The 14,640-nt window shown below is 34.7% G+C and overlaps 2 protein-coding genes across 2 annotated transcripts; both read right to left on the bottom strand.

Annotated features, from left to right (window-relative positions):
* Positions 1-1,240: 1,240 nt before the first annotated feature.
* On the bottom strand, positions 1,241-2,989 carry LOC116030440. Its single transcript, XM_031272690.1, has 4 exons — positions 2,843-2,989; positions 2,671-2,724; positions 1,580-1,649; positions 1,241-1,445 (listed from the first exon to the last, which is right to left on the bottom strand). The coding sequence occupies exons 1-4, from the start codon at positions 2,915-2,917 to the stop codon at positions 1,399-1,401; spliced, it is 246 nt and encodes an 81-aa protein (XP_031128550.1). The 5' UTR covers positions 2,918-2,989; the 3' UTR covers positions 1,241-1,398.
* An 8,019-nt stretch (positions 2,990-11,008) lies between these two features.
* Positions 11,009-14,401, bottom strand: LOC116030290. Its single transcript, XM_031272499.1, has 8 exons — positions 14,297-14,401; positions 14,128-14,172; positions 13,070-13,139; positions 12,841-12,932; positions 12,684-12,733; positions 12,213-12,318; positions 12,064-12,122; positions 11,009-11,444 (listed from the first exon to the last, which is right to left on the bottom strand). Exons 1-8 carry the CDS (start codon positions 14,339-14,341, stop codon positions 11,393-11,395), a joined length of 519 nt encoding a protein of 172 aa, XP_031128359.1. The 5' UTR covers positions 14,342-14,401; the 3' UTR covers positions 11,009-11,392.
* Positions 14,402-14,640: the final 239 nt, after the last annotated feature.

Genomic DNA, 14,640 nt, shown 5'->3' with positions numbered 1-14,640 from the left:
GCGATTCAAGTTTTCGATAACATTGTTAGGAAATTTGTTTCTATGTCTGACTGTAAGGAATGTTTGTCCATTCCATTAATCTTTCTTGTAAACGTTTCCGCTTATGATTCAATGAATTAGTCTCGAGAGATTATTATCAAAATAAAATATTATTAAAAATAAAATTATAAAATTAACAAAATATGTATTCATAAATATTTATATTTTTAAAAATGCATATATACATATACTTGTGCAATATATTAATCATACAAAATTAAAATGCTAATTTTTTAATTTCTAAATTTAATTATTTTAATTATAATATATCAATATAAATTATAATTACAGAAATTATATTATAGAATTTGCATATATACATATTAATAAATATTATTTGTATATACACTGTATTACACAATCATATAAGAAAATGAGTGTAATTAGAGTTTAAAATCACATATATAAAATTTATAATTTATTAATTAGAGTTTAAAATCACATATATAAAATTTATAATTTATATTTTAGAGTTTAAAATCACATATATAAAATTTATAATTTATATTTTTTTAATTAAAATCACATATATAAAATTTATAATTTATATTTTTTTAATTTCTAACACATATATAAAATTTATAATTTATATTTTTTTAATTTCTAAGACATATATAAAATTTATAATTTATATTTTTTTAATTTCTAAGTATAATTTTCTTAGTTATTATTCATATTGTTAGAATTATAATATATATGAAATACAATTAGGAATAATTCAATTTAATTATGTAAATTTTTCTCTATAAATTTATATAAATATGTACATGATTAGAGATTATATTAATCATATAAAATTTTAATTTTGTATGCGATGATAATAGATACTTGACCAAATATATGAAAATTCAACTATATTATTATATTGTACATTTTAATATATTTATATTTTTAAATTTTTTATTTAAATTCATAATAACAAAATTTTTTCCGTGCAGCGCACGGGTAAAACACTAGTATATATATATATATATATATATATATATATTCGAATATTCGAATACTATTCGAATCGAATCTATCCTGATTTGTATTTGGATTTGAATAACATTCGAATCAAAATGTGTATTCGAATTCGGATTCGAAATATTCGAATTCGAATATAACTATTCGAATTCAAATCACGAATCGAATCAAAATTATTTGATTTGTTTACACCCCAGGATACACCATTGACAAGACAAGGGAAAACTCACCCAGATCACACCTTCCAACAGCAGCAGCGAGCTTTTCAATAAATCAAAGGACTTGTGAAATTCAATTTGAAACATTTCAAACATGTTCATCAGGGAACTTTTCACAAATATAACAAATACTGCACTTGGCTACAACCAAACCATGAAAAAACACTTGATAACATCAAGAAGTTAGCTTTTGCAGCTTAGCTTTGGCCATCTCCAATTGCTCTGTACAACACAAACAACATATATAAATGTGATACAAAAATTAACTGACAGAGTGACAAATTTAATCAAGTTCAGAGTGATCGAAACACACATACACAAAAGGAGTAATGGCTCAAGTTGGGTAAAGTTCTTACTTTGCTCATAAGAAGTTGCCTTCTGAGCAGTTGTACGGAAAAATAGGTTCCCATTTCTCTGGAAGACAGTCTGGCATTCAGAAATAAATACAAATCCATAAGCAAATCCAAAGTAATGTATAAAGTCCATGATTAATGGAACAGATGCATGTATGCACGTATGTTGGACCTCCTTGTGTGGCTATCTAACACACATTGGATGCATTACCCCTTGCGGAAGGTCATGTTTAATTCCCATGCCTTTCCCAAGGTTAGAAGCAAGACAAATTTCTCTCCTCATTTTCTGGTCATATGCTAACCCTAGGATTTGAAGAAGACTATAAACAGTAGCGAACAAAAATTCACATTGAAAGCATAGAACATAGGCACATGACACCAAATCCATACAAGCAAGCAGTGCCTGCTGTTTCATACTAAATACATAATCTGACTTCTTGCCTTAGTCCTAATTTGTATCACCTCCCTTTTCTGTTGGTTAAAGAATCAATTTTTTTTTTTGAAATTAAAGAATCAATATTTAAGTATCGCAAAAGCATTAGGTACAATTGACAGAATCTAAGCAAATGAAAGGCATCATGTAGGTTGTCAATTATAATCACTGCCAATCTAGTGATAATCATAATTATGTCAGCAACACTCTGATATCAAACTTGAATGCTACTATAACTACATCTAAATTTATGATAATTCTAAATGCATAGTCAGAGGAAAACTTGTACAAGGATAAAATCCAAAAGCACCAATGCAGAGAGCATCCAAGAAAAACTATCAACCCATCCATAATTTAAGCTCCTCCTATTCTTTCTAGGGCCTTCTAAAGTTACAATCCAACCACATTAATCCTGAAGCTTCAAATCCTCAAGCTTACCATACTCAATCCTTCAGTTAAAGCAATTATAAATTTACAATCACGATTAACTCCAAAATGCTCTGTTATATTTGGCAGTGGAAAATAAGAAAAATCTATCATTATTATTCAAGATTCACATGAACTGGATAAACTGACCGAAGAACTCATCAAACACCATGCTTGTTTCCATAACCAAGCTAAGGCAGAAAGTAAGAATAAATCAACAGAAGAAATTACATACTCCAGAAGCAGGGATAGTATTGAGCTCCGCTAATGCAACCTCGTGACTCCTCACCTGTTCCAACGGAAACACATTAGATAATCACCATAATCTAATCTGTCTCGCTCTCTCGCCTAACCCTTGAACCTAGGGAATCATAATACTATTCACAAATGAATAAATAAAGACCGACCAGTTTGAGAAGATCGTGGTGAGAGTCCAACGCCGGAGAGCTGGAGCTTGCAGTTGCCGGTGGAGGCGCGGGCATCGTCTATCAATCAAAGAAACTGACGGAAGGATAACAAGAGAAGAGATGCAAGGAGTATAATAGGTTAAAGGAAAAAAGAGGAATTTTAATGGGGTCAATATAAATGTAGAATTTGTATTTAATTCCCTTGGTTTTTACGATTTATACATCAAATCAGGTAAAAGTATTTTTAGGGGATGTATTCAAATATTCAATAACTTTTTAAGACTTTCAAAGACTGCCAAAGACCTTGTAGTTAAGTGGCACCCGGTTTTCCCGATTAACACTCTTACATGATGATAGAAGTGGGTTTGAGCTCAATTTAGAAAACTTATTTACTTTTCATAGACTCTATCGTAATAGAATTTCTGTAAACTTTATCTTCATTAATATAAATAGATGAAATCCAACCTGCAACCCCAAACTTTTCACAACTTTTCCTACAAACTTTTTCCAACATTCCCTTCTCTCTCCAATTAATAATATATTTTGGTTTATGGTGGAGAGAAACCTTCGTGCATTGTTGTTCATGTTGAATTATTTAGACCTAAACCTAAAATCAATTCTTTGCTGAATCGTAGTTGTAAACCGCTAATCGCAGCAATTGAAGTGTATAGTAGTTCATTATATGTTGTATTACAATTGATTGTTCACTCCCTTAGTAGCATGATGAAACCTAAAACTGATACCATGCAATAGTATTGTTTGCTTAGTAGTAATGACTTGTCCTTTTTTATGTATATTATGTAGCATCTAATCCTTCCAGGAATTATATTTCATATTCCCATGAACTTTATTAGTGATACAAACAATTTTATGGCATGAGTTAGTACCAACCAAGGCACATATACTCTAATCGGTAAGCGCATTCTGCAATTTGATTTTATATTCTTACTCTTGTTTTCAAATCTCCATTTCAATAGTTTTTTATTATGTACTAGAGTTTTCTTTGTGTATAATATACTCTATTTTTGTGACATTTAATATTTTTTTTTGTAATATATTAATTCATTTATGATTTATAAAAATATATTTTTGTAATAAAATTATAAATAATGTATTAATAGAAGTTATGGTGTTTGTAAGGGTGTATTCGATTTAGAGTTTTAATGATTTTTGTAGACTTTTTAAACATGAAAAAGTTTTTGAAAGTCTATAAATGTTTGTTTTACGAATTTTTATAAACTTTTACAAAGTTGATGAAAGTTTAAAATATTTTAAGAAAGTCTAGAAAGATTCTACAAAAGTCATTTAAAATCCATCACTTTAAAAGTCTTTGAAAGTCATTAAAAGTCTTGATTGAATACACCCCCCTTAGATTATTTTTTCAGTTAAGTCTGTCCACATACGTGACAATGACATTGCCATTTAAGATTTTGTAAAAATTGGATTCAAATCCTTAACCTCTTGGATAATAGAATTACAGCGTGTTCGGTTCACGGAAAAGGTTGGGAATGGAATACCATTCCCGGAATAGACCTATTCCATCGTTTGGTTTGTCCTTTTATTCCTGTGAATAGCATTCCTGGAAATGAGTTATTCCCTTTGAAGGGGAATAATCATTCTTAGGGGACCCCTAGTATTAGCTATTCTCAAGTATTTGGGAATAGCTTTTATACTATAATACCAAAAATACCATTTTGTATTATTGACCATTATATATATATTTTGAAATGTAATTAATTAAATACATATGCATTTATATAATGTATTATATTCATTGAAGTATATACATAAATTCATTAATAATAATAATAATAATAATAATAATAATAAACACATATCTTCGTTTATATCCATAGGGACATATAGTAGATTAGGGCTCTTAGAATTTCATTCATTCATAACTTGTATATTTTCATATATAATTTATATTTTTTTCATATATCATAATAATAATAATAATAATAATAATAATAATAATAATTTTTCATATAGGGGTATTTATGTCTTTTAAACACATTCCATTTCTATTCCTTAAACCAACCAAACACTGAATTTGCATTCCTGAAGTCTATTCCTTCAGCGAATCAAACAATAGAATACAATTGTTATTCTATTCCTGACCTATTCCATTCATTATAGAATATTATTTCTATTCCCTTAAAATTTATTTCGTGAACCAAACTTGTTAGTTCTTTGCCACCAAACTACTCATTAATCTTGGTATATAAGTGTAAAAAGTGACTAATATTTTTATTCTACTGAAATACTAAAATATAAAATAGGAAAAGACATTTAGTGACGCTTATTAATATAAAATAGAAAAATGCTAAAAAAAATAGTTGTTAATGTAAGCAAACAAAAATTTGTCTTAAATATTTTTTTAAAATACTAATTGACAGTTTATTTAGCACATAAAATTAATTTTCTTTTTGATAAAACTAGCCAGGACAATCTGACAAATACGTAGTTAGAACATCTAATACTAGATCATGCATTTATCCAGGAGAATTAAGGTTTTGAACCCCCAACTTCTAATTTTTACAATTAAATAATAATAAATCAAATTATTATATCCACCTTACAAAGTCGTACATGACAACATCCTTAATTGTTTTAAATCTTACAACATTGGTTCACGAAATGAAAGAATAGGATTTGTATTCCATTGGTGGGTTCAGTGAAGGAATAAATTTTAGGAATGTTATTTCAGTGTTTGGTTGGTTTAAGGAATAAAAATGAAATATATGTTTTAAAAACATATATTCCCTGATACAAAATATATAATAATAATAATAATAATAATAATAATAATAATAATAATAATAATAATAATAATATTATTATTATTATTATTATTATTATTATTACATAAGATTTTTAAATAATATTATTCTATATGAATTAAAATATTGCAAAAAAATGGTGTAAATTATGAAACAAAATCTACTATACTAATAAGAGCCAAAAAAAAAAAAAGTTAGTCCTATAAAGAAAATGATATATGTACTCCAAGGGAGTAAACTCCCGCCACATGTCTTGATTTTATTGGAGGAAGATGAAAAGAAAGTAATAAAAACTGTGGCCCACATGTTTTTGAATGAATCAAAGAGTGACATGTAAACATGGTGTATAAAATGGAGTAGAATGTGGGAGTACGTGTAGTATTACTCGTCCTATAATGGGAAGAAAAAATGACGGTCAAATTATTAAATCAAATGGATATTTTAGATTGTTTAGATTTTTATTTTTCCTCGAGATTTTCAAATTTATCCTCAATTATTATTAATTTACTCATTGATTTCAATAATAAAGGTCTTAGGTTTGAACCTCATCCCAATCAAATTTGGCATAATTAAGTTCCTCACTCTATTTTACTTTATTATATTACTAGTTTTTTTCACGCGCATTGCGCGAATAGGATAATGCTCAATGTTTATTTTTAAATAAGTACTTCAAAGTATATTAATACAAGATTATATAAGAGATGTTCATGCATATATAATTGAATGTTGAAATTGTTTATTTAAATCGATAATTTAAATTATATGAATGCAAGACAATATATGAGATGTTGATTATAATTGTCACTAAAATGAATGTTTACAATTTTGTAAAAATGATAGTTAGGGTAGGTGGTCTAGGTTACTTAGGCATATGGGTCTAAAAAAAAAGGAGATGACAGGCATCGGGGTCATGGGTAAGTGAAAAGAAAAAGTAGACTCAGAAGATTGGACTAAGGAAGCAAGATAAGCGCAGATGAAAGGCAACTTCATTATTAACTTAACGTCAAACCAAGCCAATTCTCAAACAAATGAGGAATACCTCTACAAAGCACACGAAGGAGTAAAAGAGAAAAAATGATCAAAACAGAAAAGACAATCGAGGTAGCATCGAGCTAAGCTAAAAACTACTATCGCTATAAGCTATCACATGAATACCTAAAGAGCTATGGAAGCCGCTTCTGAGCCTGAGAAACCAAATCCTGAGGTAAAATGGAGGTTGTGAGACGGGTCCACGCTCCCGCGCCTGAACTGAAGGCAGAGCCACAGAAGACATCACCCCCGCCGGAGCTCTCTCAAGGCTCATAAGGAAGTCGTCTACAGGAATAGTAGTCGAAGCAGGCATGGCAAAGGCATGAGGACGACAGAGAGGGAGATAATCTGGTAACTTCCATCCTGAAATGTTAAAGGATGCGAATCGGCAGCGCAGCTTCCCATACAACTAGTCATGCATGTCTCGCTGCCCCATGTAGAAGGCAGCCTCGTACTCTCGCACAATCCTAGCGTGTTCCTCGTCTGTGTCTTGCAGCCAAACCTCAGCCACTGGCACCATAGCGGCCTTACCCCAGAAGTCACCGCCCACTCTTGGAGAACCTGCACAAGAAAATGACCTACGTAGGCCTAATAGTCATGGGAATCTTGCCATCATGCCATGATGTCCACATGTTCGGGTCAGAACGATCTGGAGAAGATAGCCAATACCTAAGCAAACCTGGCATGTGTGCCCTGCCAATCTTCTATGGCACTCTCTAAAGCCTGAGTGTGTGCATCCCGTTGTCGTTTGTGTTCTTCTTGCAAGGTTAGGTGGGCATGCTCTAGGGCTGCATAGGCAGCCTTAAGGGCCTATAACTCCTTCAGCACCGCTCCATGCACCTCTTGAAGTTGTTGATGACGGTCGCCTAGCTCACAGAGTGCTCCCTCCGAATCGGCATAGTCCCACGAAGCTTCCTATAAGCATTATTGAAGCCTGATGGCTTGCATAGAGGCCTAAGTAGTAACACAAATCAAGAAGATTAATAAGAAAGGAAATTTGAGTAGGCGAAGGAGATAGATGCGAAAAAGTACTTACATTCATGAGATCCTCAACTAGGTGCAAGCTCAAGGCATCCATGGGATTGCTATCCATCCAAAACTGCGTGGGTGAAAGTGCCATCTCTCGCACCCCGCGGCGTATGAAGTTAATATGATCGGGATGATAGGGGCGGAGTGGCCTAAGGCAGGCAGACGTCTCGCCGTGGCCTCTCGCGAGCAGAGGGTCATAGGGTTCGTACTCACTAGGTGAAGAGACAGGGCGGGGGAGAGGGTTAACTTGCCTTTCTACAAACGGAGCATGAGGGGGGCTACTGATGGTGATGAAGTTCGAGGGCAATGTCGTACGTGGAGAGAAGAGAACATTAGAATCTGCACCGTCAAGGGTGGGGTCTGCTATGACGCCCACAGAGGACTCATCATCACCCGACTGAGTATTGGACGCAGCAGGCCTGCCTCGAGTGTTGTACACCCTGAGCATGTTGGGAGTGCTAGAGAGGGGGGCTGCACATTCACGTGTACGAGTTAGAGAACCAATGTTGGATAACGGAGATCAAAGAGAAGAAAGGAAAGCAGAAGGCAAAGCACAACTTATATAAAGGTGGACCATCGCTGAGCTGGTTGACTAGCAAGGGGTCATGGTACCTGTGGTGGTCGAATGGGCCATCCGCACACAACCTGGTTCTGTCAGCATCTAAACCCTCGTAGGATGGTGGTGCGAAGGGGGGAACAAACTGTACCCAAGTAGTACTAAAACCATATCCCGACCCCCCTATGGTGAAACTCAGATATACAAACTTTTCCTTCAAATTCTTGAGTAGAGGGGGTAGAGAGGTTATGAAGGAATACCCAGATACTGGTTGGAGGTGGAGGAAGGGTCCGCTTTGACTCACATGGAACACATACAGTAGGAGTGATAGGGAAGGAGCTACCTTAGCCTCACGGCATCTAGTGATGAAGCAAGTGATGAATCAGTGGGCCAATGTTGTGCCTTGCGAGGAACACTAGTGTCAAAGGATGAGGTAGAAATTGTAGGCATCCTTGGATCGTGTGGTAGTGAATAACCATTATTCCCCCATCAAGAAGTTCGACCATGTTTTCATTATCGCGTGGAACCATCATTTGCACCCTCTCCCAACCATTCATCTGAGGAATTCAATTCTTGTTGAGTGAGTTTGGACCGAACACTACGAGGGACTGTGGGATCCAAGCTTCGACCTTGGGTGGGGTTATTAGAGGAATAGTTAGACATGAGCAATGACCTACTGACCAAGGTGGTGTGTTGAAAGGGGTTGATGGTGGTATGTATGAGGGTGGGAAAATGTGAGGTTTGAGCAGGCGTGAAAGGCGAACGAGTGACCCCAAAAACTCCAAGGCTCCCGTTAGGAGGGGAGGTAACCATGGGTTCACCTAGGTGGATGGGTGTGGGGGATAGGTTGGGGTGTGGTGACGAGAGGCGGATGGGAAGCTGCGGGGTTTGCAAGGTGGTAGAGGGGGGTGGTTGGTGTTGCATGGTGGCAGTGGGAGACGATGGCACGAGCTGGTGCGGTAGTGGTAGCAGGCTAGCGTGGTGGGGGCAGCAGGCTGGCGTGGTGGTGACGGGGCGTGGCAGTGGTGGCGTTGTGGCGTGGCTGTGGTGGCGCTAGGGCATGATGGCGACGGTGATGTGGCATAGTTGCGCGGTTGTGATACGGTTGGCGGTGGGAAAGTTGCGATGAAAGCATGGGGTGGTGGTGTATTCTTCAGAGGGAATTATGTGGTGTGATGGAGGGTGAGAGGGGGTTGCTTTAAATAAGGTGGATAGTTCTGAAATTCAAGGCATAACTGATTCCTATTTTTGAATTTGAAAATGAGTGGGAGAATTACTTCTACTTCCTCTAGTGTCAAGATACCTACTCGTAATGGGGATATTGGGTATGGGTTGCGACTTGTTGGGCCTGCGTTATTGGGCTGGGATGTGGACGGATCAAGAAGACCAAACAACAGTAGAGGGGTGCTGTTGGGCCGGTGGTGCGACGAGGAGGGGTGTCCGCGTGTTGGGTGGTGGTGCAAGGTGTGGACGTGGACCACGTAGCAAGATCGTGAGGCGTACACGTGGATGACCTAGAGAAAGAGGGAATTACTATAAATAAGGCGCCTAGCTTCTCATCAAGGACATGCCTGAACACTACAAGCACTATAGTCTAGTGGTCCTTGGTTCTTACTTTCAACCTAATTGTTCGGGTTCGATTCTTGCCCACGGCATAGTTAGTTAGTAGCCCATCCTTTACGGGCCTAGCTACCGTATAGTACTATTGTACTTTTTGTACCCGGTTTATGGTGGACTCATTCCCAATAAAACCATCATGTTCAATGGACTAATGTAGTCTATACTCTTTGTACCCAGTTTATGGTGGACTCCGTCCCAATAAAACCATCAGGTTCAATGGGCTAATGTAGTCTATAGGAAGCCACTTCGGAGAATTACTACCATGTTAAGAAGCAATTTCCTCATTCTTATCCTTGGAGACAAGGATCTACAGAAATGGAAGGGGTTGTAATGAATGGGCTAAGTGGATAAGGTAGAAACCAAGAAGACTGGAATAGAATGGAAATGAGGTTCAATTGAAGCTTGAAATTGAAGGGGGTGTAATGAATGGGGTTAAGCGAACAAAGAAGACTAGAATAGAATACAGTTGAGGTAAAATTGAAGTCCGTAGGACAAGTATCGGTTAATTTGATTATGTTGCCCATTTCCTTTTTTAGACTAACCTCATCCCAGAAACTTTTTTCTTTTTTATTTTCAGCCTACGTGGATTGCAATGGAAGAGAGAAATTACTAACTTAGCAAGTGGAGAGAGAAGCAATGTGGTAGTTTTTTCTGCCAATCATTTCACCTTTTCCTTTTTTGTTAATTTTTATTATTTCTTTTAATATTATTTTATTATTATATTTATAGTATAATATGAAAGTGGGATCCTTTTTTTTAGAGTAAGAGAGATTTGCAGAGATGTAGAATAAATATTAAAAAATTTACAAATTTAATGATGTGAAAATAGGATCCATTTTAAAAAGTAAGAGATATTTGTAGTGGTAAGGATAGCCTTAGCCTTGACCATTGCACAACTGTCCAACAAGCTATTGTTGAGTTGTCACATTTTGTCCTTTTCTATTTCAAATTTGTATTTGCTTTGCAGCCTCTTCGTATTGGATTATTATGCTTTTTGTATTTAATGAAAACCTTAATACTTTTCTCCGTTCTATTGTTTCCCTTCCTCTTTTCTTCTCAAATCTCCCTACCCTTTCTGTTCTGCAAATCTATATTGAGTCCCAGGTTGTAACAAATGCCAATCATACCAAATTTTCTCACCAAATATTATTACTAAATAATAATATAATTTATAGCAATTGTCACAAAAATTAACAATCCCTATCACAAATTACCAAGATATTATCATTGTAATGCCAAATAATACATGATTTGATATAAAAATCAAATACAAGTATCAAACTAACGAAATGGATTATTCACAAGAGAGAGGGAGAGAACAATTAAAAATATTGCAAAAGAGCCCCAATGCTCTCAATTTCACCAGTTCATATCTACAACATACATTATCACAAGGCATCTGGCATTAGGAGGCATGAAATGTGAGATGAAGGCCATGCCTCTTATTTAGACAAAATTAATCAGCATATCCTAACCGCGCAATCATCTCAGCAGCTCTGACTCTCTGAGTAAGCAGTAAAGATGCATATGAAACTAGAAGCTGAAGGAACCTCTGATGCCGTCCAAACTCTCTCCAAGAGAGACCCTGCCATGCAAATAAAAAGAATCGTTTGATGCATGATATGATACCATATAGTCAACTACAATTGAGTTGGATAAATAAACCAAGAGGTAGCCACCCAAGAAAACTGTCAACTTGGTTCATGACTTTCAGAATTGAACAAGTCTCAAGCAAGCTCTTCATCAAAAATAACTTTTTGCATTCAAGACAATCATGACTCTTAAAAGTTTAAGGTCATCATGTTTCATATTCAGTCACCATCATTAGTTTTCCATTCCCATATTCCAATTAACAGGTCTCAGTGTCATTAGGTAATCAGCAATTCTCAACAGAAATATAGTATTATTACTGATTATATTTTTCTTTTGCTCCATGTAATCATCACTACTAGTATTCTAGTAATCAGTAAAAAATTACTCACTCCACCAAAGAACAAATGAAAGAAAACTGGAAGCAAAAGTTGAATAATAGAAAAACAACCAATTCTATTTTATGCAGCTTGTTAATCATTAGCTTTCCTCTTTCATTTAACTGTCCCAAGTTCCATAATCAGAATAATACATCTAATAGCATATACAATCAAGAACTAACAAGATTTATATTTGGAGAAGCATGAAAAAAAACCAGATAGTATGAGTTATACTTGTGCATGCAGTACTTGTACTCTTGACTCCTGACAGTATCTTTCTCCCCTTCTTCCAACTAATTCAGAACACACCAAACACACAAACAAATAATGTTACACCATAAAAGCTTAAATATGAAGGAAAATAAGAATTAAGTCACACTTACTGGATCACTCTCATAAATGAGCTCATAACAAACTGGTGACAAGCATTGCAGAGCACAGTTCTCCTTCGCTACCATTGAAGTCTTGCATTTTTCACCCCACAGTCCACTTTTAAATTAAAGAATAGAAAAAGACTAATTAGAGAAATTCAAACTTCTCTTTTCAGTAGCTACTTTGTCAATTAGAATTACACCATAATAAATAAATAAATAAAAGTAGCGTCAATTTTCTTCATTATTATCTTACAAATACACAGAATCTCAGATATAAGAAAAATATCCACAAAGAACAACATTAGCAAGATTCAACTCTCTTTATTTGAAGAATTGCCCTGTCCAATTAAAATAAATGAATAACTAATCTTTATTTTTAAAGAATCTTCACATGGTCTCTGAATCTCTCATAAGTAAACCAGAAAAATCAGAACTTGCAGAATTTCAAAATTTTCAAATTTGGTATTCGACTATAAATACCTCTCAATGTCGGCATAGCATTTGTTCTTCTTCTCCCAAATCTCCATCTCCTGTTGGAAATTAAAAATGGATGGGGATGCGAAATTAAGAATCAACCGTAATAGAAAATTATATGATTTTAAAAGTGATTATTGAGGACAAGAAAAAAAATACTTACAGAGATCGGGCGACGAGATTTGGAGAGAACTCCATTAATAGTAAGCATAAAGATGGCAAAAATCATGAATGCCATGAGTTTTCGATTCTTAGCTACACAAGCCATAAGAAGTTAATCAACTGAGATAGGAAAATTAACTGATAGAGCGAGAAAAGTTTAATCAAGTTCAGAGTGATCAACGCACACATACACAAAAAGAGTAATGGCTCAAGTTGGATAAAGTTCTTACTTTGCCTGTAAGAAGTTGCCTTCTGAGCAGTTGTATGGAAAAATAGGTTCCCATTTCTCTGGAAGACAGTCTGGCATTCAGAAATAAATACAAATCCATAAGCAAATCCAAAGTAATGTATAAAGTCAATTATTAATGGAACAAATGCATGTATGCATGTATGTTGGGCCTCCTTGCATGGATATCTACCACATATTGGATGCATTACCCCTTGCAGAAGGTAATAATTCATGTTTAATTCCCATGCCTTTCCCAAGGTTAGAAGCAAGACAAATTTCTCTCCTCATTTTCTGGTCATATGCTAACCCTGGGATTTGAAGGAGAGTATAAACAATAACCAACAAAAATTCACATTGAAAGCATATAGCATAGCCACCTGACACCAAATCAATACAAGCAAACACTGCCTTGCTATTTCATACTAAATACATAATCTGACTTCTTGCCTAAGTCCTAATTAGTATCACCTCCGTTCTTTGTTGATTAAAGAATCAATTTTTAAGTATCTCAAAAGCATTAGGTACAAATGAAAGGCATCATGTAGGTTCTCAATCATTATCACTGCCAATCTAGTGATAATCATAATTATGCCAGCAACACTCTGATATCAAACTTGAATGCTACTATAACTACATCTAAATTTATGATACTTCTAAGTTCTAAATGCATAGTCAGAGGAAAACTTGTAGTCTTGTATAATGATAAATTCCAAATGCACCAAAGCAGAGAGCATCCAAGAAAACCTATCAACCCATCCATAATTTTAGCTTCTCCTATTCTTTCTAGGCCATTCTTCAGTTAAAATGCAACCACAAGCTTCAAATTCTCAAGCTTACAATACTCAACCCTTCAGTTAAAGCAATTATAAATTTACAATCACGATTAACTCCAAAATGCTCAGTTATGTTTGGCAGTGGAAAATAAGAAAAATCATCATTATTATTCAAGATTTACATCAACTAGATAAACTGACCGAAGAACTCATCAAACATCATGCTTGTTTCCATAACGAAGCTAATGCAGAAAGTAAGAATAAATCAACAGAAGAAATTACATACTCGAGAAGCAGGGATATTATTGAGCTCCGCAAATGCACCCCTCACCTGTTCCATCGGAAACACATTAATTATTTAGATAATCATCACAATAATCTCTCTCGCTCTCTCGCCTAACCCTTAAACCTAGGGAATCATAATACTATACACAAATGAATACATAAAGACCGACCAGTTTGAGAAGATCGTGGTGAGAGTCCAACGCCGGTGCGGGCATCTTCTCTGAATCAAAGACACTGACGGAAGGATAACAAGAGAAGAGATGTACGGAGCAATAGGGATTTTAATGGGGTCGATATAAAAGTAAAGTATTTCTTTTTAAATACTCATAATTTTTTACAAAATAATGTATTAATATTTGTTTTATATTTTCAAACATTTTCAGTCTCAAAGAATTTAAACCTTCACTACTAAAGTTCAAATCTATGACCAAAAATTTATATTTTTTTAAACCTTCACTATTAGAAGTGTGATTATTCTCATCTATACTATCTATCTATACACCTACACAATTAA

Source organism: Ipomoea triloba, chromosome 9, assembly GCF_003576645.1.
Source record: "Ipomoea triloba cultivar NCNSP0323 chromosome 9, ASM357664v1".
Lineage (NCBI taxonomy): Eukaryota > Viridiplantae > Streptophyta > Magnoliopsida > Solanales > Convolvulaceae > Ipomoea > Ipomoea triloba.
This window is presented reverse-complemented; position numbering and strand designations above follow the sequence as displayed.

Bases quoted from the DNA above. Each gene is read 5' to 3' on its own strand.
- LOC116030440 (XM_031272690.1), bottom strand. From the start codon at position 2,917: ATGCCCGCGCCTCCACCGGCAACTGCAAGCTCCAGCTCTCCGGCGTTG. The intron at 1,650-2,670 runs GTATGTAATTTC...TCTGAATGCCAG, and splicing joins ATACTATCCCTGCTTCTGGA to ACTGTCTTCCAGAGAAATGG. The intron at 1,446-1,579 runs GTAAGAACTTTA...TGTGTTGTACAG, and splicing joins GGCAACTTCTTATGAGCAAA to AGCAATTGGAGATGGCCAAA.
- LOC116030290 (XM_031272499.1), bottom strand. From the start codon at position 14,341: ATGCCCGCACCGGCGTTGGACTCTCACCACGATCTTCTCAAACTG. The intron at 14,173-14,296 runs GTCGGTCTTTAT...CCGATGGAACAG, and splicing joins ACCACGATCTTCTCAAACTG to GTGAGGGGTGCATTTGCGGA. The intron at 12,123-12,212 runs GTAAGTGTGACT...GTTCTGAATTAG, and splicing joins TCATTTATGAGAGTGATCCA to TTGGAAGAAGGGGAGAAAGA.